This window comes from Nothobranchius furzeri, chromosome 8 (assembly GCF_043380555.1).
Source record: "Nothobranchius furzeri strain GRZ-AD chromosome 8, NfurGRZ-RIMD1, whole genome shotgun sequence".
NCBI lineage: Eukaryota > Metazoa > Chordata > Actinopteri > Cyprinodontiformes > Nothobranchiidae > Nothobranchius > Nothobranchius furzeri.
Window position 1 is genome coordinate 63411178 of NC_091748.1, and position 24153 is coordinate 63435330.

The 24153-nt window shown below is 41.2% G+C and overlaps 1 protein-coding gene across 1 annotated transcript in view; it reads right to left on the reverse strand.

The window, feature by feature from the left end:
- Positions 1-24153, reverse strand: part of LOC107392622 (adhesion G protein-coupled receptor D2) — a 144945-nt gene that overhangs the window by 12550 nt on the left and 108242 nt on the right. The window contains exon 23 of the mRNA XM_054752261.2: positions 4843-4913. Within this exon, the coding sequence (XP_054608236.2) occupies positions 4843-4913 (71 nt within the window). The remainder of the gene's footprint in view (positions 1-4842; positions 4914-24153) is intronic.

A 24153-nucleotide genomic window follows, 5' to 3' on the forward strand; every position in this document is an offset into this window, starting at 1 on the left:
TTAGACGCATCACTGTGGTGCAAAGGGACATCCGCTGTTTTTCAGGTAACTAAAAAATAGGCGGACAATGAATGGCCTGAAATGAAAATAGCAAGATGCAATGGGGCCATATTTGGGAGACATTATGAGTCTCCTGTGTTCATATTTTAGAGTGCATGTTTTTTTTTTCCAGGACTATGAAGCAGGTTGACCAAATATTCTGTCTTTACATTATGTGTTTCTTGGTAATTAAAATACCTCCAATAAGTATGGTAAATGGTCTGTATTTGATATAGCGCCTTCTAGAGTCCTGGAACCCCCCAAGGTGCTTTACAACACAATCAGTCATTCACTCATTCACACACACATTCACAACCTGGTGGTGGTGAGCTACATTGTAGCCACAGCTGCCCTGGGACACACTGACAGAGGCGAGTCTACCGTACACTGGCACCACTGGTCCCTCTGAACACCACCAGCAGGCAAGGTGTGTACCGTATTTAGTACAATTCAAAAGTTTTATTTGTGGATACAATTAAATAAAAACACAAGCACTGTCCTCTTTATCCACCCTGCTGGAAAAACCAGCATAGGCCAGCCCAGCTGGTCACCAGCATGTGTTGTGTTTCGGTGCTAGCATGCTAGTCCTGATGTTAATGTTGATCTATAATGGTTTTTCCTGCAGTGTATGTAGTTAATAGCAGCAAATCACTTTAATTTAAACGTCAACTTTACTCATATTTTTACCACATCTGCGGTGGTCTCTAGTAGGACTGAATGCCTTGTAAGTTGTTCTCAAGAGAAAAAAAGCTCCAGTGTGCCTGTTTGAGGACGTAGAAGTCAGTCAGAAGAGAAGGTGGCAGAAAACAGCAGGACTTGTAGTCTTATTTCCTGATATTTGGACACCTCACCCCTGATTGGTGAACAGCAATGCAACTATACCACTGACTCGGTTTGCTCTGCAACACTGATGTTTTATCTCCACGAATAACACAAGCCTGGAGGAGTTCTGCCATGTGGTGGAGTTGCTAGTGCTAATGGTTAGCTTTGTCTAGTTAAAACGTTCTCTGTTGTTACCTGGAAGCTAAACCAACAACAGCCTACCCCGTTATGAGTCAAGATGGGCGAGTCCATAAATGTTAAGTAACAGTGTGATGTAGATCTGTCAGGATTTTCTAAAAAAAATAAATAAATAAAGGGCAGAAGATAAATTTTACGTTCTGCCTGCATGTTAAACTCAGAATGACTGATAATTTAAAAAAATTATGATAATAAACTGGTAAAAATAAACATTTTCTCTGTGAACCTGGTTTTTAAATGTCTTACACCAGTTATTTAAGAAGTTCCAGGAAAATAATACATTTAGCTATACCACGAACAAAAACATTTGCCATGCTTTTGTTTTTGTAGTTTACATATTTATTTTGCTCCGCTTCATAAATTCAGTAGACATAAAAAAAAACTCACTTGAGAAAAAGAAAAAAAAGGTCAAAATGAGGCTTGTGGTGTAAAACAAACCATGTGTATGTAATTCTATATTTTTACTTTCATTAAAATATTCTAAAAAAAATTAAACTGATTTTTTTTTACTTAACTTTTATTTCACAAGGAAAATTTTTGGGTTTAAGAGTGTCCTGCAGCAATCGGCACAACAAGGCACAAACAACAGTTTACACATAACACGGTGTGCTTTTCAATCTTTACTTTTCCCCTAATGGCCCGTTTACTCTATGCTGATACTGATGTAGAGCAGCAGGTCTTAATGAAAAACCGCTGGACGGTGATCAGTGCTTATTGATCACCCCAAGTTTCCAGCTATAGGCAGGGCTAAACCATCAATCCCCTCAGTTTGAATCAGACTAATAGAAAATGACCAGAAATTCTGCCTGCCTCCCAGTTTTTACAGAGCATTTGAATGTTTTTACGCCCCCTGAGCAGAACGGGATTTTTAAGCTTAAAACAGATTTAGTCCAGTAGTCTATTTGTCACTTTAATCAGCCATATCATTCCTGAAACCTTCAAATGAGCTTTGACTGATCAGGGCACTTGCACAAGAACCGAGCAAAAGTAGAAAAATAAAAAGAATGTTTCTACATTTTGGACCAGCAACAGAACCAGAGCTATGCAGGTGAAGCAATCAATCTGAGTTTTCTGCAGAATACTTCATGGATCTCCACTTATAGATTGCACTGATGCACGTGATAAAAAAAAATCTCTTCACATTTTTTTCTAGTGTTTTTGTTGAAAAAACATCAGTTTAGATGCGCATAAACTTGCTTTATTAAACGCTGCATGATCAAGAAAAAAGAGCGTAACACACCACTAAAGGTGATGTGAATGTGTGTAAAGGAGACAGCAGTAGTCAGGATTTGAGGTTTGATTAGTGTGGGCTTTACTTTGCTTCAAATTGGAGAAAATCTTAAAAAATAACATAAATAGCTTAAGCTTGTTTAAAAAGTAACTACCAGCTGACCCATTAAAAAAAGAGTGAATAAATACATATTAACCTTAAGATTGTTCTGAGTTAAACACCACATATTATTCATTTTAAAACTCCTGTTGATCCTTTATTTTTTCTATTCTGGCACATGTGACACCAGCAGCCGTCCCTCTGACAGGAAAGACCTAAACACAGGCCAAAACAGGAAGATGAACACACACACACACACACACACACACACACACACACACACACACACACACACACACACACACACACAGCCAAGTTCAAAACCCTCCCTCTGAACGACTGACGTGCTGACTGGCCAGTGGTGGCTCCTTGGGGGATTTGCGTTTGTGTGTATGGAGGGGCGGACTGGATATTCCAGCTGGTCTGTCATGGGACTCCCAATCGCGTGTGAACGGCGCTCGGAGGGAACTGTTTTTAACAGGTCCAACACTGAAACACTTAACAGGATGAAAAGGTCAGCCGGGGTGAGCTCTTCAGGGCAAAACCAGGAACCGACCAAACAGATCCATGAATTATCGAAAGAAAGAAAGAAAGAAAGAAAGAAAGAAAACATAGGCTACACAGGTAAAATGTATTATTTTGTAACTTGTAAAAAACAAATATCAAATTAAATGTTTTGATAACTTTTTCTAACAATATTTTCTGATTTTGTCACTGAATAAATTCCTGACATTAAAAAACTAAAAAATGACTGAAGATTTTATTCTGTTGCATTCCACATCACAAAAAAATAAAATAAAATCCTGACATATATTTGCATTAATTAAAAAAAAGCTTTAATGTCTTACTTTTATTATATAACAATAATAATAATAATAATAATAATAATAATAATAATAATAATTCTAGATTGATTCATTTTGCGTTTTTAAAGGTACCCACTACACTTTAAAGGGAATCCATCTTTCATTCGTGCTCTGCTGATGATGGTAAACTACATTGTAGCCACAGCAGCCCTTTTGGTCATTGCTGAGTTGTAAAACCTGGTAAAAAAAAAAAAAGATCCTTCTGTGGTGAAAGCACAAGACCAGATCCTTTAACACATTGTTCCCACCTCCCAGCACTCAGCTAACCTTGACCAGCTAACCAGCCACACATGATCTTCTCACACCCTTCTGTCCTGACTTACGCATTTTGTGGAACGAGACCGCGCTTCCACCCAATAACCTCTGCTGTGAACTTAATTATGCGCACTCAGGTATCGTGTTTCGGGCCACACTCAGATCTCACAGCGCTCAAAGAGAAACAGATGGACTGAACCTGAAAATGAGTGAGAGAGCAAAGCAGCAAAGGAGGAGAGGGAGAGAGACGCAGACCACCCAACAGCTGCAAAGAAAAACAAAGCCCAGCGCAGAACAGAGTCGGCTTCGATCAGTTTGGAAGGATCGCTGCAAGCTGTGCAGTAGCCGTTTGCCAAGAAATGAAAAAAGCAAGGAGAGAGTGAAGTCAGCTGATCTTAGAACCTGTTGTAAAAGTAGCCCAATCGGTACTTTATTCAAATTTGAGCTTTAAAATAATTCTTTGATGTTGTTTTTGTTCTTCATTAATAAGACATAAAATAATGCCGGTTCTAATTAAATAACTTTCTCTGACTTTAACTTTGGAAATAAAAGTCGTGTTTTATACACAGAAAATGTGTTTCCTAAAAAAGACCCTCTGATGTTTTTAACTTTATGAAATGAAATAAATGTTTGAAAATAAAAATTAAACAAACATTGATGAGCATTTCCCCCGACAATATAATTACTAATTTAGTCATTTTATAAAGCAGAATAAAATGATCAGGATCAAAGCTGATGAGCTCACGAGCTGCTCTGAATCATTACACAAACTGATAAATATCAGATGAAAAGCAAGCTCAACTCCTCTTTTAAATCAACATGTACAAGTTTTCTGCCCAAGAGCAAGGCACCTGACATAATAATGTTGATCCTAAAATAGCAATGAAAGAGTGCTTTTTTATCAATAAAGCTAACATCCATCACCTTAGGCATTCTCCTTTTTACAAAGCTGTGCCTGCACATGAGAAACATCACACATGGTTGTTTTATTCACTTCAAAAATATAATTCAACACTAGAACTCAAGTTTTCTTTGTTTATGGTAAAACATTTTATATCTAGAACAAACGGCTCTCAGAGGGGGGATTTTATTTTAGAAGAGAGTGGTGTAGTTTTAATAATGACCACCAGGGGGATGTGGATGTGTAGAAAGTTGGATTTGTGATTTATTTCCTTGGAGAGACAGAAAAGTGCAGCTGATAATGTTTGAGTGTTTCTGTACACAAAAACAGGACAGGAATGAACCGCTGCTTAAACATGATACTCCATAATGGTGCAATAACATGGAGACTGAGGCGCTATTCTTTGGACTTGTGTGTAAAAAGTCCTTTACCTTTTTGTCCAGAGGAGCAACTTCGGCAGACTGAATTAGCATCTGTGGATCACCAGCAGTGGACACCGAACCTGCAGAAAAAAAATATAAACAAACAAAAAAGAAACTGTCAGATTTTTGTGTCTCATGGTGGGAGAAAAAAACATAACTACAAATCTAAATATGAAAGAATACACTTTGGATAAATTTGTTCAAACGATAGGTACTTGAGATGTTTCTTCTCATCTTATGGTTAAAAACAGCACTAACAAAGAAAAACACACTCTACAGAAATACTATTTAAACGGATAGTTGTAGCATTTACAAATTGATGATTTTAATATGTTTTGACCACGAAGATGTAATATTCTATTACATTACTCATAATTTAACATTTTTATAAATTGAGTGTACTTTGCACATGTTCGACAACACTGTGCTGTCTGGGTTAGAAGACATTTCTTTTTGTGGTGCACAGATTTATCTACAATTATTTGGAAATGTTTTATATGCAAATGAAGTTATTTTCCCTCAGAGCATTATATTCAACTAGCAACTTAAACTAAATTTAACTCATTAATTAATTTGTGTTCCGTTTGCTCACAAAGAACTGGGCAAAAAGGCTTTCGTTCACTCCGCTCCTTCTTCATGGAGCAGGTTGCAGGAAAACTGGAAATTAACTGAGCTTATCTCCCTGAATATGGTGTATTTTGATATTTGATATGAATATGTTTAAAACTAGACTGAGAGCACTTGAGACGGATTCCCTTCTGCCTTCTGTTATTCTGTATATAACCAACTGTGTAACTGAGAGATGTTGTGACTAACTTTTGCTTCCTCTTGGGCAGGACTCTCTTGAAAATTTGGTTTTTAATCTCAATGAGACCTTCCTGGCTAAAGAAAGAATAAATACATAAAATCAATGTGATTAACTCTGTAATTAACACAACTAGATCTCACCTCAATGGGGAAACAAACTAGTTATCAGTATCAAAGACACCTGTCTACACCTTCAAACAGTTACACGCCAACCTCCAACATGGCTAAGACCAGAGAGTTGCCAAAGGCCACCAAGGACGAGATTGCACACCTGCACAGGACTAGGATGATCCAATCTACAATAGGCAAGCAGCTTAGTGAGAAGAGATCAACAGTTTGAGCAGTAATTGGAAAATGGAATAAATACACGATCAATGACAATCTCCCTCCACCAGGGGCTTCATGCAAGATCTCATCTTGTGGGGCACAAATAATCTTGAGAATGGTGAGGAAACAGCCCAGAACTACATGAGGGTGTGTGTGTGTGGGGGGGGGGGGGGGGGGGGGGGGAACGACCAGTGACCTGAAGAGAACTGGGACCACAGTAACAAAGGTTACTAAAAACATAAAAGTTTGCAGCGCCTGAAAGGTCCCCCTGCTTGAGACAGGTCATGTTCTAAAGTTTGCCATTTGCCATTATTACTGTGAAGCATGGGGGTGGAAGCACCATGGTTTGGAGCTGATTGTCTGCATAGGGGAAAGGATGACTGTGCTGTATTAAGGAGAGGATAAATTAGGTCATGAGTCATGAGATTTTAGAATAGAATTGAATGGAACAGACGTTATTAACCCCACAGTGGGGAAATTCTCTTGCTACAGCAGCACATACAGTTAGAGAAAAGGAAGAAGAAAAATAACAAGATTACAGGTAAAAACACAAAGGCAGTAAGCTATTATATTATGGGCACAAACATTTTTTCCATCAAAGAGAGCACAGAAGATGAGGCCAGCATGAAAATGATGGCAAACACATTGCAGGTCATTGAAAAGATGGCATTTCAAGGCTCTAGAATGGCCTAGCCAGTCGCCAGACCTCAATCTAAATCTGTGGATGGAGTTGAAAATTCATGTTGCTCAGTGACAGCTCTTAACATCACAGCAGTAGAAAAGACCTGCATGGAAGAATGAGGCAAAATACAGCATGTATAAACCTGGTGAAGGCCTACAGGAAACGTTTGATCTCTGTCATTGCCAACCAAGAATGTATGACAAGTATTGAGGTGAACTTTTCTTATTGACCAAATACTTATTTGCACCATTACATAAATACATTCTTTTAAAAAAATCATACAATGAGACAAATCGTTGTAAAGAACCCCACTGCCCCAGCTGACTGTTTCCTCTGTTGTTCAGGATCTGTCGTGGCTGCTCCTCTACGCACCACCTGTGTCTAGAATGCTCTCCCAGAATGACTGCTCCTGATCTGATCGTGGGATGACTACCATCCTCTGCCAGGGTGACTAATTTCCTTGTGTCCCTGTGTGACTCACCCACCACATCCCTGCCAACAATATCTTCATCGGCCTTTGTCTCATCTGCATGGGACATAGCAGGAGGGTGGGTGGCTATTTTTGAAGGAGAGAGGTCAGAGAGCCACAGGAGTTCATCCTTTTGAGATGTCAGCACTGCAATTTGGAGAACAGTTTAAAGAAGACAAGGACGACAGGAAGAAATTAACACTGAAGGGTGTATTTCTTGTTAATCTTCAAAATGATCGCCAGCCAAACGCTTGGCCATTGTTGATCCTAATCAAAGAAACTCACTTCATTCAGCTTCAGTCATTTAGGATTTAATTAAACACCAACTTCCTTATACTAACCCACTTGAAAAATGATAAGCCACACAATTCCCCCACTATTTACTGCATCCAACAGAATGTCAGCAGCTTTAAATCACATTAAGCATTCATAAATATGCTTTTGATCATCTGTATAGTCACCTGTTTAAAGCTAGGGGACCCACAGAAATCTTCTGCCTGGAAAACCAGTTTTAAGCTTCTTTTGCTTTGTGATTTGATTCTTGGATAATCTCACAAAGCAATTTTTTCTGGTCCACCTCAACCGCACCAATAATGTTGAACGCATTAATGTGTATTAAAAGGAACTCCAGCTATGAGGACGTGTATGCACTAATAAGCCACAAGTTTTCTGATGTACCAAAATATGTTGTTAGAAACACACAAAATATTGCTGTTTATTTATAAATGTATAATATTTAGTACATGTTTTGACCTACGTAGGATGCCATGTTTTCCGCACGCAATGCACTCTGGGGGTGATGATGTATATTGGTTGCTCTTGGAAGAATAGCTATTGACGCCAGTACTTGTTTACGCGCTCACCGTATTAATAATTAAGTAAAATGCCGCATTGTGCTGCTTTGGATGTAATTTACAGTCAGAGGGCAACAAGGGGAGTGATGTGAGTTTACACAGCTTTCCTACTGGCAAGAAGAGGAGAAAGCAGTGGGAAGATGCCTGTGGATGACACAACTTCCCAAAGATTCGCGGCTGTATTCCCGACATTTTTCTCCTGATGCATTTGAGTCTTATAGTCAACCACAACTACTTAAAGAGCTCACCAGAGCAGCTGAGTATAAGAGAAGGCGGAAACTAAATGATTTACCAACCATTTTCCCACACAAGGAGCCTAAACGCCCTCGGAGTGACAAGAGATGCTGGACGCTCTCCTGAGCCGACAACCCGCTCCTGCAGCTGCCGCTTCTGTTACGTTCAGCGATCCATCGGACACGCCACTCGTCACAGATGAAGCTGAACATTTACCTCTCCCGTCAGTAAAACAAGCAGAAAGTGTAGCAATCCAGTGTTCTCCAAATATATAATACCTGCAAAAACGATTAAAGTCGTTTCACTGAGTATCCTAATCATCAATGAAGCACACGACAGCTCTGGATGCTAATATTCTCCTAAGTCATTCATAATTGAATAAGTCTGATCACACGATAGTTTACCGTTAACTTCTGCTGACAAAAATAAGAGCTCTTGACAACAAACACTCTTCCTCTCGGTTACCACGGAGACGCATTTGCCGCACACACACCACCGGTTTTGTCCTGCACTCGCTTCCTCCCGCCCTTCTTGCTCTTTATGTTGATGCTCGTTTTGTGAAACATTGTCAGTGATGTCCTCATTAATGTTTCACTCTGGTTCAAATTGAAAAGGCTGAACAGATGACATGTTGATGTCGCTGAACAGTCACTACAGGGTCCCTAAGGCGGCCGGTGCAACCATATGGCGTCACTACCCAGAGTGCAGTGCGGCGCAAACAACAATGGCAATCTACAAGTTCAACTATTTTTACAAATTTTATAAAAATTATGACATTAAGAAGGTTTTTGTGCCACTTCAATATAAATGTTACTAACATTTATCTTTTAAGAACCACAAGGTTTTGTAAACTGGGTTCCTTTTAACCCCCAGAAACCCAAATTTAGAAAACAACTGCAAAATCTTTTTTATAACCTTTCACATGTTGTTCTAGGAGGCCAGATCAACGGGCCTATTTACACATTTTAACAGCCAATAGTGTTGCAGAACTGAACAATAGGACCTATTAGCAATGTAAATGTGGTTTTAAAAAGAAAAAAAATGGGGAAGGTTTATTTTTGTAGACTTAAATCTGATGTTGTAATATTACAACCGTGGGTCTCTGGGGGTTAAAGACAAAGGTTATTGTGTGCAAGAACAAAAATGAACGTCATTAGTATTTCACTGAGCTGTGACTGCATTAGGCCAAAATTTGAAAAAGCATTCGCAAGGAAGTTTCTAAAATGTCTGAAAACATTTTCAATGGTAGTTAATTTTTATGAGAGTTGCAGGACCTTGATTTCATGTCAGTAAATTGCTAAAAAATCAAGTTTCTATCAAAATAACAACTTCTTGCTGCCTTTTTTGGATCATGGGTGTTTGTATGATTGCTTTGTGTTGTTTTAGTATTTGCTTGCCAGGTTGCAGTTTGATGTCCTGCAGAACAGGAACCTGCTGAAAAGAAGTTTTAAACTGAGTCAGGCCCAGTTGTTTTTAATCTTTTCCTGATTAATACATTTTTGAAATGAAATGAAAATCAAGGGGCAATCTGGCTGTCAGAGGTGAAGCCAACACGGAAGTGACAAAAATTGCTGTTCTCCCCTCAATCCAGAAAGGAGCAAGTTCCCATTGACTCCCATGTTAAAAACGCTAACTGTTAACATGGGAGCGGCAGAAATAAGCATGTTTACAGCCTGGTTCAAAAAAACATTATAGGTTTTACATGTCAAGTTTACCGTCATGACAACTCTGAGGGGTAACTCATCCATTTAGGTGTAATTAAAGCTTAAAATGACGAATAATTTGGATAGTGTCATTTTAATTGAAACATGTCAGAATCAGGTCTAGTGCTAATCCCCCTGCTTGCTTTAGAGAAGGCCTCAGCCTCACAATGAGAAGCCAAAGGGTAGCATCTTCCGCTTCCGGTCGGCAACAAGATGGCGCCTGTGCTTGGCTTAGCCGCAGTCACCGGCCACTTTTTCAAACTTTTCTCCATTAACCTCCTCTTTTGCACCTTGCTCCTGTCTGCGATCCTCTTCAGTAGTGTCCCTGCTACCCTCTCCTATGATCGCCAGACTCTTTTGTCCTTCTGTTTGTTCATGATCGCCCAAGATGCACCGAGGATTTACCATCCTATTTGTTTACCTGAGTGGCACACTGGCCCGGAACCAATCGACGGTCCCGAGCTGCCCGCCTGTGGCTATGTTTGTCCGGTCCCGGGAAAACGTCGGAGGAAAACAGGTAAACGAGCAGGAATCCAGGTGTGAATAAGACTTCTCTTAAAGCATGGTTTATCTAGTAAACATCGGCGCAATCTTCTAGCTTCTTGCCCTTTGTTTGGTGACCTGAGCGCCACTTCCGCATTCCCGCCAGGCCGCGTTGGGACGCGGTTCATCCGTCCAAGTTTTTTAAGGTCGGTTTATCCTCATTCCTCAGTGGTTTCTCCTCCTGTTCCCTCCATAAGTGGTTTTTATAAACACCGTGGACCAAACCCTGCTAATTTACGTCGAATAACTCAGCTGTTTCTGTAGTTTCTGATTCCTCCACCTCACTCAGCATGGCTCTATTAAATACCCGCTCTGCTACCAATAAGTCTTTCCTGCTCAATGATCTAATTCTCTCTAAAAACCTGGATTTTATGTTTCTGACTGAAGTTTGGCAGCAAACAGCTGATTATTCTGGTCTGATTGAACTCTGCCCGAGTGGTTATTCTTTCCTTAGCCAGCCCCGGGGTTCTGGTCGTGGTGGAGGCGTAGCTGTTGTTTTCAGAGACCATCATCCATGTAGCTCCACAACCTCTAGTCACTTTGCTTCCTTTGAACTGCAGCTGATTAAAGTCGGGCGTAAGAACCTGTTCTACTGTGCTGTGGTCTATCGTCCACCTGGTCCAAACAGTTCTTTCCTTCAGGAGTTTAGTGACTTTCTATCCTCCACTGTGAAGCTGTCCAGACTGGTGATTGTTGGTGACTTTAACATCCACGTTGATGATCCCTCCGATCTCTTTGCCATGAATTTCTCCAGCCTTATGGTCTCCTTCGGCTTTACCCAGCATGTTTCTGGCCACACACACCAGGGGGCACACTCTAGACCTTGTTTTTACTCTGAGTCTAAATGCTGACAGTGTTTGTCCTGAGGACATTTATATTTCTGATCACCATTGCATTTTCTTTAACTTGTCAGTTTCTGCGTCCCCACCTCCTGCTCGCCATATGTTAGTTCTTGTTTTCTTAATGAGAGCACAGCTAGCAATTTTTCTGCTGCTTTTGATCCACCCTGTTGTTCTGATAACGACCCAGATTCCTTAACTTCTCAGTTCAACGAGCACTGCCTCTCCATTCTGGACAACATCTGTCCTGTCAGAACCAGATCAGTTCCTGCAGTGAACCCTACTCCCTGGTTTCATGACAGCCTTCGCAGCCTGAAGCACCAATGCAGAAAAAATGAGCGCTTGTGGAAGAAAACCCATCTCCACGTCCATCTGCTGCACCTAAAGGATCTTCTGTCATCCTTTCACTCTGCAGTCAAAGATGCTAGGGTTTCATATTTTTCCAACCTGGTGTCCCAGGGCAAAGGGAACCCGGAGGTGCTGTTTAACACCATCAGCAGCATCGTCTCTCCTGCCTTTCCTACAGCCTCCATCCACTCTGTTACAGACTGTGAGAACTTTCTGTCTTTCTTTGTGGACAAAGTCAATAAGGTTAGATCTAGCATCTCTCCTTCAGCCTTATTGATGCCTCTCCCAACTCCAACCAGGCCCATCAACCTAGACAGCTTTGCTCCTGTTTCTTTGCCTGAGCTAACCAAACTAGTTAACTCTATGAAGACCTCTGCATGCCCCCTCGACATCTTACCCTCATCTTTGTTTAAAAGTGCTTTTCAGTCCATCTGTCCCAGCGTGCTCTCTATAATTAATGCTTCTCTGGTTTCTGGTCAGGTCCCTGCTTACTATAAGAACTCTGTAATCCACCCACTTCTTAAAAAACTGAGTCTCGACCCCTCTCTCCATAGCAGCTTCAGACCCTTCTCTAAACTTCTGTTCATCTCCAAGATCTTGGAAAAGTTTGTGGCTAAACAACTCACAGCTGCTCTTGATGAACATAAAATCTATGATAGCTTCCAGTCAGGTTTTTGTAGAGCTCATTCTACTGAAACAGCTCTTCTTAGGGTCTCTAATGACCTTCTGACTCACAGTGATGCAGGGGACTGTTCTGTTCTGGTCCTGCTGGACCTGACTGCAGCCTTGGACACTGTTCACCATCCCCTGCTACTGGAGAGGCTGAGAGACTGGGTAGGCCTATCAGGATCTGCTCTGGAGTGGTTCTCCTCTTATCTCTGAGCGCTCCTTTTCTGTGACCGTCTCCAAGTTTAGGTCCTCCACCACCTCTCTTACCCATGGTGTCCCACAGGGTTCTGTGCTGGGGCCTCTGCCCTTCCTCCTCTATCTGCTTCCTCTTCAGCACATCCTGAGCTCCTTCAAAGGAATCTCCTACCATCTTTATGCAGATGACACCCAACTGTACATCTCCTTTAAGCCCCATGAGATGTCTAAGATGCAGCTGTTACACACCTGCTTAGACTCTATCAAAACCTGGATGGCGGGGAGCTTTCTTCAGCTGAATGAAGATAAGACTGAGATCCTCATCTGTGCCCCAGACAAGCTGGTTCCCAAAGTCAGAGACTCTCTTGGTCAGCTTGCTTTCCACATCAAACCTTCTGTCAGGAATCTTGGCGTGTCCTTTGACCCAGCTCTCACCCTGGATTCTCATGTCAGTTCTCTTGTTTGCTCTTCCTTCTTCCATCTCAGGAACATTGCTAAGCTGAGTCCCATTCTGTCCTGCTCTGAACTTGAGACAGTTATCCACACCTTCATCTCCTCACGCTTAGACTATTGTAACTCTCTTTTCACGTGTCTGAGCAGAACCTCCCTGAACCATCTACAGGTGGTTCAGAATGCCTGTGCTTGGCTTCTGACCAAGTCCTCCAAACACACCCACATCAACCCGCTTCTCCTCCAGCTTCACTGGCTGCCAGTCAACTTCAGGGTTCATTTCAAGATCCTGGTTCTGGTCTATAGGACCTTACATGGACAAGCACCATCTTACATTGGTGATCTTCTTAGTCCCTACACCCCCAGCAGCTCCCTGAGGTCCAGTGATCAAAGCCTACTGGTTGTGCAGCGCACCAGGCTAAAGACCAAAGGTGACAGAACATTTGCTGCTGTGGCCCCCAGACTCTGGAACTCTCTCCCCCTGAGCCTGAGATCAGTGGACTCGGTGAACTCCTTCAAAAAGCAGCTGAAGACTCACTTGTTCAAGCTGGCTTTTGTATGACCTTCTTCACCCCTCTCTCTTTATTCTGCTCTCCCCACCTATTCCACCTTCCCCAGGATCCACTGATTTCCCTCTTTCCTATTCACTCTCTCTCTTTAACATTTTTTCTTTTAAATCCCAATTGCCTATTTTTGCTCATTTTAAATATTTTTTTAAACATTTTCTAAATGCTTTTTTATACTTTTACATTTTTTGTTTTTTTTTTGAGAAGCACCTCGTGATTTTTATCTTAAGAGGCACTATAGAAATTATATTTTCTTCTTCTTCTTCAAAGTGGTTTAACTAGTTTTCTCGCTAAAAGCTCCCGCCAACCTCCATTAGCTTCAGTTAGCTTGTAGCTACATTGGCCTAGAGCAGCAGCACTCAATAGGGCTTGTGATTGTGATGTTATCACCCATGCAGCCGCCCCACTGGAGGCATGTGAATCCTTACTTTTTTGCTTGTTACTACTGTAAACATCGTGCTCAGTCTCCTTCTTGCATCTTAAATTAATCTATTATTGTATTATTCATTGTATATTACACAACTCTAGTAAATCGTTGCTGCGTTGTGGGGTGACACATGTGATCGCCAGGGGAATAGAAGTGGAAAAAAGCTAACTTTTCACAGTTTTCCTGCTTGGAAGCATAAGGAGACCAAGTATCTAGCATGACAAAGTGTCGGTGGCTCGCTTGGATCACAGCTATAAGGTGACCAAACATCACCTTCCAGAGTATTACCATTCTGGTAAGTTACAGATGGTGTACGTTTTATGTACATAATTTCTTTCATTCAACGGCGACATGCACAAGCAACACACATACACACACACACACACATACACAGGCTACTCACGTCCCAGTAAGCGAATGCAGCGCACTTACACACAACACAACTTCTCCTGCTACACTTCTTCTGTGGGATGAAAATTTTTATTGCTTTACTAGAAAAACCAACAAATAAAACACTTACCTCTCATCCAGACCGTTAAGGCCGCTCACACTACAAACAAGAAAGCCGAAAATGTCCGTTGTGCAGAACTGCAGCAGTAACAACAGGCCATTGGTGCTCCGGTCTTGGGTCTTTCATATGGATCAAAACCATTTATAACACTAATTTTGTCCACATACCAGTCCCCAACATCTTTATATAACGTATCCCTGTATATTCCGCATCCTTTTTGGGATTTTATGTTGTTAACACTTTGTTTCACCCAAATCCGCTTCTTCTATGCGACAGTGCAGTTTGTTTTCACGGTTTGTTTACATTCGTCAAGCTGCCAACATATCCGCGCACATCCCAGAATGCTATGTGTCATCACATGTGATCACAAGCCCTATAGTGCCCTCTTTGTGGCCCCCGAATTGCGTGCACTCCCCAGTCCAACCGGGAGGGGTAGGAAAGGCGCTGGTGTGCATGCATTGTGTCAAGTAGCCTGGTGTAATGAACCACCAGCGCCTACCCCGTCCTGGTCATTATATTGTAGGTTTGTGTGCAGAACTGCCAGCACCACTCCCTTAATGAAAGATTTTCTACTAAATCGAAAAATGAAATAAGGGTAAAAAAAACTAGACAAATGAATATTGCTGTTGCTGGCATCAAATGCCCCACATGAACATATTATTTACTGAATCAACATTTAAAAGCAGTGTTTCCTTCTTTTACTGAGAATTTAAACACAGAAATGTACTGTACTTCTTTTTTGTGTTGCAATTCAAACTCCAACTGCTAGGTGGCAGCAGATTTTACAGCCTTCATTCAGATGGAACATCCTGGCTTAGGTTGAAAGTCTTCGTAAAAACTAAATCAAGTCTATAAATTACAAATTAAAACAGCTAAATGTCACCAGTTTGTTTAAATCTCTATCTTAACATATAGCTGAACTAAAATGTACTATTGTTGTCGCAACTGTAAAAACCTAAAGAGAGATCCAATACTTCAGTGGCCAACATTCTACATCCTGGGATTCAACCACACTGTTCTGGGCCCAATTTACAACATACTGGTGTTTGCAGAACAATACCAGACTGAATACAAGTGCTTTTCTGAAAAAATAGGGTAACGTTGGAGGTGAGGGTGCAGGGTGAACATTGGGTTCAGGAAGTTTTCACTCCTTTCTTCTTAGTGTGCCCCTGGCCTCTCTGACTTCCAGTCAATTGCTGATAAAAGCCAGATGCAGAGAAGATAATCACAACCTAATAAGATACTTTATTGAAAGCAGTCTGATGGTCAGAAACTACAAGCTTGAAAGGCGTGTTCAGACGCTTGTGTATACACACACACACACACACACACACACACACACACACACACATACACACACACACACACACACACACACACACACACACACACACACACACAGAGAGAATATGATCAAATAGAGTTGTGTATAATGACATGGTGCATGATGACAAACTCCATAAAGAAAGGAGTTCTCAAAATCTGTAAGAATGTGGAGAAGCACATGTATTAAAATCAACACACATGCATTCAAATACACACATCCATACCAGACCCAGATCCTCTTTCCTAATTCTGATTCTACCACCATCTGAGAAAAATGTTAGCATATGGCGAAAACATCAATAATTCCATGGCCATGTTCAAAGGTTATCAATTTGTAGTCAAAAACAGGATCCCTACGGGTTTTCTGGATGTCTGCTTAGTTTGACCTCATGATAGAAAAGAATACTTGAACTGGGAAGAGTTTCACAGAACATGAGAAATGTAGCCAAAATAACAATTTATTATTATTAATAAAGTTGTTCTGAAATCCTTTTTTATGTATTTTGACACACAGATGTCCCATGATAATGACAGATCAGAGCTCGTCTTGGTAAATAAATGGAATTCTGGAGAATATTTTTTACAGGAAGGTGAAATTCTGCGTCAACTTCGTTGAAATATTTTCATTTCTTTTTTCGTGACGAATGAATTTTTGTGAACTAAAACAAAACAAAACAAAAACAAAAAGATTACACGATTAAAGACTAAATTATGAAGATAATTGATTGACATTTTCGTTGACGAATAAGAGACGACAACAAAAATTGACAGAAATGAAAACAGAAAACAGAAAAGCTAGGTCATCGGAGAAATGAACCAACCAGCAAACGGGACAGGCGAAACTAGATGAGAAAAGAACCAATCAGAGTCTGGATCTGGCGGCTGTTTGAACAAGCTACCGCTAACCGGACGTCTATGCCGGGAACAGCGTATGTCTAAAAGGAGAAAATGTCCATGGCTAGGGATTAGATGTGATGATCTGAAAACAATTTGCTTGGCGAGTACACATCCGGGGTTTCCCCTGGTTTTAAAAGTGTTGTGGTATCGTGAGCAGGAGGGGGAGAGGAAGAGGAGGCGGGAGGGAAGCTGAAGCTGAACTGAGCAGAATGCACGGAGTGGCGTTTAGGTAGTTTAATGTCCTCATGGCGTTGCTGCGGCCGATATGATCAGCGCTCCGTAGTCTAGCTGTTTTTTTTTCAGGAAAAAACATGCAGGCGGTCTTGAAAACGTTCAGGCAGCCCAGGCAGTGCAGCTTTAGTTATATAGCACATTTCAAACACGGGGCAATTCAATGAGCTTTACAATTAGCATTGAATGGCACAACAGGAGAAAGCCTACCTTGGTACAATATTGCCAGGGAAATCTAATAAAACTGAAAACTATTCTTACCTTAAGTTTACCTACATTTCATTGTTTTCATAGTATGATGCCATTTGCTGTCATGTAACAAATACTGCATTTCATACAAATCTGTTTACTATATATACTGAGAGGCACAGCTTCAAAGTGCCTGTTCTCATCATGGCATTTTCCAATAATAATTGCTTTAAAACAATTACAACTATAGAGTTTTACTGATCCAAAGTGTGAAATGTGATTTTTTTTCATATTTCTTAACAGTTTCAAGTAGCTGTAGTAAACATTTCCTTAATAGAAGTTGAACATTATTTCACTAAAAGAAAAATAGATGTATTTTAGTAAACTAAAATGAAAAGATATTGGATGACTAAATTGTGACTACATTCTTTTAAATTTTTGTCAAAAGACTGAGACTAAAACTAAATTAAAAGTTCTTGTCAGAATGAACACTGGTGAAATTCTCAAGGGATGTGTTCGGAGGGCTAATGAGTGAAATTGAATGGCAGTGTGTTAAGATGGGGTGTGTTTTAGGGAGATTTTAGTGATTTGTGAAAGGTCACCTGTCATCTTGTACCAACTTCTAGCAAAAACTGATTTCAAACATGAAGAGCCAGGATCCTGTGGAGGTTTCTTCCTGTTAAAAGGGAGTTTTCCTCTCTACTGTCGCTGCATGCTTGCTTAGGATGAGGATTGCTGTAAAGTCACTGACACTAGTCAGTGACTCGATGCAGTTTGCTGGGTTCCTTATATAGGAAACTTTTTTTCTGATTGGCTTAATGAACTGACCTGTATTGGAATGTTTATTATGTGAAGTGCCTTGAGATGACGCTTGTCGTGATTTGGCGCTTTATAAATAAACTTGAATTGAATTGAACAAAAACTCACATTTTAAAAAGTGGAGCTTTGAACTAAACAAAATAGACCAAGTGAAAGTCGAAAACAAACACTACAGGCACAAATTTCGACCAATTCCCAAAACAAACCTCCCTCTTTTTGGTAAATGCTGTAGTTATTTAAGATGAGTGTCTCTTCACATACAACCATTCATCCGAATATGTATTTGTCCCTTGTGTAACAGCACAGCCAGTGTTCTGCTTACACCATCAGCAACATCAAAAAAGGAGAACCTATATTCTCCCCTCTGTCTTCTTTTTTCATCTCAGTGACTATGAGCGGCAGCAGCAGCAGCAGCTGCAGCATCCCTCCCTGCCTGTGCTCCGTCGGAGTGAGGCAATAGGTTTAGCAGGCGAGGAGGCGAGGCAGATTTATGGTGGTGGATGTGACCTCTGGGGCCGTAACACAGTGATGGGTGAGTGGCTCTCAACGGTAAGCTACTGGCACTTGACAAAGTGCCCGAAGCAGAATGAATTTACTTCTCTTTTCCTCAATCATCAAGCAGCCACTGCCCTGACCCCCATCCTGACTGCTATAACAAGATCTCCCATCTCACAAGGGCCTGAAAAATTTACTGTCACATCTACTTTTCAATGAGCTCAAGTGAGCACTTCTTTCACCTTCAGCGGAGCAGGTGCTGGTGTAGAGGAGGGCTAACCTGTCCCAGCATGTGCTTGTGAGAGTGTATGTTTTATGAGCGCGTGCACGTGAGGGAAAGATGAACTCACGTGCACAGGTGAGCTCGGTCCACTCAGCATTCCCTCAGTCAGCTTCTCTGACTCATAAACACATGCACATTTTCGAGCTTTAATATAATATTTGCTAAATAAAAAAATACTAGTAAAAACAGCAAAGACCTGAAGATTTATGTATATTTTATGGCTGCATGCAGGATGCAAAAAACCCACGTGCTGCTTTTCATATACACGAGCGGAATAAGGTTGCAAGGGACACAGAGGGCAGTGCTGCATGGATGTCAATAGACACCTCTATGGGTTTGTATTAAAAATCAATCTACCTTATCACATTTCCTATACACACAAGCTCACACACCAGGCATTATGTGTGTAAGGAGGCTTTCATCAGCTTGATGGCAGTGGAGTTAGACTTAATGATCCCAGTTTTCTTCTTTTTTATAATCAGTCGATAAATCTTGATGCCAACACATTTAAATTTCACCTTTCTTGATCTCTGGTTGGTGAGATAAAATCTCAGACGATGCAGAACATAAAACAAAAGGTTATTGGTGGATTTTTTGATCAAGTTTCATTTTTCAGTTGGTGGCTGACCAGAGCTGCAGCCGCAAGGTCGTCTGTGTGTCTCGTAGCTGCAATCCCCGAACCTGCAGTTAGGGATCTTTGGTGTGTTCTTACTGTGTTTAGTTTCTAATTCCGTTTTTGGTTCGTTTTAAAACACAGGAAAGGTTTTTCTTTACCTTGCTGACGTACGTTTCGTTTGCTGACTGCAAAGCATCCTCAGAGCTGACGCTGATGGTAGCGTCACTTCCTACTCCGTTTATCCGCGGGCAGCAGAGGACGTTGTCGCCCTCTGCTGCCCGATCTCCTGGGCTGCAGTTAGGGATTCTGTCTAGCTGAAGAAAGAGTCCTATGGGCCTTTTGGCCTGTGGGACAAAATTATGGATGACCCACACTTGTATAGTGCCTTTTAGAAGGAGGACTCCAAAGTGCTTTACACTACAGTGTAAAGTACACTCTATTCTCACACACACGCACACACGCACATGCACACACATTTACACGCTGAGTGTGATGAGCTACATAGTAGCCACAGCTGCCCTGGGGTATACTGAATGAGGCGAGGCTGCTGAGCACAGGCCACCGGTCCCTCCAATCACCTCCAGCAGGCAATGTGGGTTAAGTGCCTTGCCCAAGGACACAACAGCCGCATTCTCTGCCAGAAGACAGGATCAATCCTACAACCTCCCAGTTACTGGACAACCCACTCGACCTCCTGAGCTACTGCTGCCCTTAACTGGCAACAGAGACAGCTGGACTGGGGTGGAAGGTTCAAGGAGATTCTGGTCCTCCATCACCTCAGGACAGGAAAGCAGTGTGCCACCAACACTGTTTATTGTGGGTATTTAGTATGCGCGCGGGGTTCGGGGGCCACAAAGAGGGGGCCCGCAGGCCACCTATTGAGGACCACTGAGTTAGACTCTACCAAGGCTGCCCTTCGTCACCATTTATGTTTATGAATTTAAAAGACAGGATTTCTAGACGCAGCCAAGGTGTTGATTGAAAGAAATTTCTCTGATTCAAATGTTTTTTCTTTGGTGATTGTACAAGCAGAAACATTCTTTCTTATCAGGTATTGAAGGGGAATTATGTAAGAATTAAGTGAGAATGACATCCTGTGGTCAAACGCCTGTTACTGCATCCTTTTATAAAAACGGTTCACATTCTCATTTCCGTTCCATGAGTTTCATGGCTGACGCCAGGGCCAGAATTACACACGGGCTTCAGGGGGAGAATGTCGGAAGAGTGGGGGTGGTGTCCGTGTGATCGGGGTGGGTCTTCTTTTGCCCAGTAGTCCCCTGTTAGACCTCATCCATACGTCTGTAAGCGCGAAAGGTTACATCCTTTTGCGGTTCCCCTGGGTGTGTCAGTTTAGAGCTTCTGGGCGAGCCTATCAACAGGGTACGAATTACACAGAGAACCCCGTTGAGAAGGGGAGGGGGTGGGGGACTGAGCTTGTAGGTGATTTGAATTGTATGAAATGTAAAAATATTACATGCTTACAAATGATTGTTTTAAAAAGGTAAAAACATCTACTAGGATACATCTACCTTTTCCTTTCCAAGCACTTTGTTGTTGGTAATTGAAAAAGTAGATTGAGACATTTTTAGTGCCGACTTTATTTTCTCATTCACCGTTAGCATTGTTAGGTCAACATTAGCTTCTGGCCTGCTTCACCTGATATTGGGAGTAAAACAAAACAAAAAAAGCTTCTCAGGGGTACAAGAAGGAACTTCTGGGTCGCTCCTCTTACTAACTTAGAATCTTTACAAAACACTACTGCTTCCCTCTTCAGTTTATTCTGAAAGAAGAAAAACTCAAAACCAGATGCAACCTTCTTTCCAACGTGATTGAGACAATAGTTTATTGATTATTTCACGGTGAAATTCTTATACATACTTTTAAAACTTCCAGTTACAAAATGCCTTTTTAATGTCAAAGTGGGTCTTGGGTCAAACGTTTCAAGTTTACACAAAGTACTAAATTTACTAAAGACAAAATATGAATTCACCAGGAATCAAACAGACAGCTTATTTAGAGAAAACTTAATATTTTTGCCATTTAAGTTCTCATTTTAAACTCAATCTGAGAAGAAATCTGTTCCTTCTGGCAAAGAGCAATAAAACAGCTGACATGTAACATACTATGCAAAAGAGCCGGGTTGAATAAATCATGGCTTCATATTATCTATGAATAAGCAGTTACAACACCAATCAATAACTGTGCATTTGATAACGAAAGTTGGTTATGCAAACATTTTCGATTTTTCATGCTCAGTCTTTAAAACGTCACTGCTAATTCAACCTCTTCTCTTTTACGATCGGAGCCTCGCTGACCTGAATAATGTTATCATGATGAGCCAATAAAAATCAATGATTAAACACGTGTAATTTTCCAGCGGCAAAGCCTTAAAATTTATTGTCCCTCTCTCTCTAGTGAGCATTACATTAGCCCTGCAGTGGCCGACTGTCTGCAGGTTACAGCTGAACATAAATAGGCGATTAAAAGCGATTCAATAAGTCACTGTAAAATTGATCAGACTATGAAAGCGGTTACGATCATGTTCTCCCTCCGCTGCCTAACCCACACCAAGCGTAGGACTGTATCTGTGGCCAAAGAAAAAAAAAAAGGCAAATAATTTTATTTTAAAAATAAAATGTTTAACTGGATGAGCTATTTAGACCAGTGGCGTGTCCAGATCTTTTAAATGGGGTGGCCCAGGTGAGGCACTACTTTGTGCATGGGTGGCACCAATGGTTATGCTTTTTTTTTGGTTTACCCCCAATCCTTTTGTGGACAATGAAAAGCCTGTTTAAAGGTAAATTAGTGTGGTGGCACCTGGGGTGGCCAATCAGATTCCAAGGGTGGCATGTGCCACCCCAGGCCACTCCCTGGACACGCCCCTGATTTAGACATGCAAAAATCAAATATAAGCATTTTTTCTTCTTCTGCAGATGGCCAGGGCGATTTGGTGCGGTATTTAAATGTCTTTGAAAAATAAAAAAAAGTCATAAACATCTTCTTGTCTGAGTACATTTCTAGGAAATATATTTCTTTTTTAGCAATTGCCAACAATAAAAACAAAAATCCATGATGAGAAACATTTTAGGAAATAAACCTAGATATAATGCGCTTCATTCATATTCACCAGAATCACTAACTGCAGCAGAGCTATTCGACAAAAACCCGTGGAGATTTACTGTTTGATCTTCAGCCTGGACAGTATTCCACTCGGGCCTCTCTAACTCCTTTTTAAATTACAAGAAACAGCAAAAAATATTTAATCCTGTGGCTACCAACGTGCTTCTGACCCAGTCAGTGGCAATGGCTTAGCAAACTGCATTTTTCTTTTAACTTTCAATTCTCCTAAGCATCCGTGCTTCACAGCCCCTAGGGCTATTGCCTTTCTCAATCTGTCCCTGGAGAGGCAGGAGTTATGGTCCCTGTCGATTGAGGAGAAAGGGATGTTATTCCCCTGTCACCTCCTGGTCGCACCGCCATCCTCCCTGCTCTGATCTACAGCCTAACCCCCCACCAGCCCTTCCTCTCTTCCTTTTCTCCACTTTGCTCTGTCGTAAGCTGCAGGCTGTGTCGTCGCCATGGGCCGTTGGGGAGAGGATGATGGAAAAATGTTCTGGGAATGGCAGTGGAGATGCTGAAATTGGTTTAGAGCTGATGTTTGCAACTGCATGATGAAGCAGTGCTGAATGCTTTAGTACTATTAGGATACTAAAAGAAAAATATTGTGTTTTGTATTAATGTGTACATAAATTAATCTAGAGGGATGTGATTCCCCACGACTAAAGCAGATTCTATTCGCATCTTGATACTCTACCAGCAATGTGATACATTCGGGACATGGTGAAACTCTGCTGATATGATTCGATACGATTCATCCCTGCTGATGACCTTTTAATTATTTGACAACGATTTTTGATTTGATACAATTCATGATATGGTTTAAAATGATTCAACACGTTACAAAGACTTTACGGGCCCACATCTGGTTCTTAGACATCATCGCAACAGTATTATTAAAGTTAAAAGTTAAAGTCCCATTAGTTGTCACACACACAGGTGTGTGTGCAAAATTTGCTCTCCGCATTTGACCCATCCCCTGGGGGAGCGGTGAGCTGCAGACACAGCCGCACTCGGGAACTATTTGGTGGTTTAACCCCCCAGTCCAACCCCTTAATGCTGAGTGTCAAGCAGGGAGGCATTGGGTCCCATTTTTTCAAAGTCTTTGGTATGACCCGACCAGGAATCGAACCCCTGATCTCCCAGTCTCAGGGCGGACACTCTACCACTAGGCCACTGAGAAAGGTATTAACCGTTGCCCTCTCAGTGAAAGATGAATTTGACACTCTTGTTTTTGATCAACCAATTAATTAATCATGATAAGAAAAAGCATTTCATCAGTGTTTCTGAAAACTTTGATTTTTACATACTTTACTTATTTTTACTGCAACAACACTCGCAGAACATGTCCAACCATGAGGTTTAGACAGTCACTATGCTCAGAAAAATTTGCCTACAGAATCAGAAAATTCATTCATTCATCTTACAAAACAATGCCAATATCTGAAAAAATATTGAACATTTTCTAAACAATATGGGGCTATGGTGACAGCTGTAGAAGCTTAATGACATTGCTGCTTTAAGAGGAAAGGGAATGCTGGAGATGCAGGGAGATGTGGGTTTATCTCAGCTCTTTGTTGGACCACTCTAATAAACAACTATTTAGGGCAAAATATTCTGTTTTGTGTTTATTAGTACAGTGCAAATGTTATAAGAAAAAAATTATGCACTTTTTAAAGGAACTAGCAGAACGCCACATCAGAGGAGAGCTAAACACGAAAGG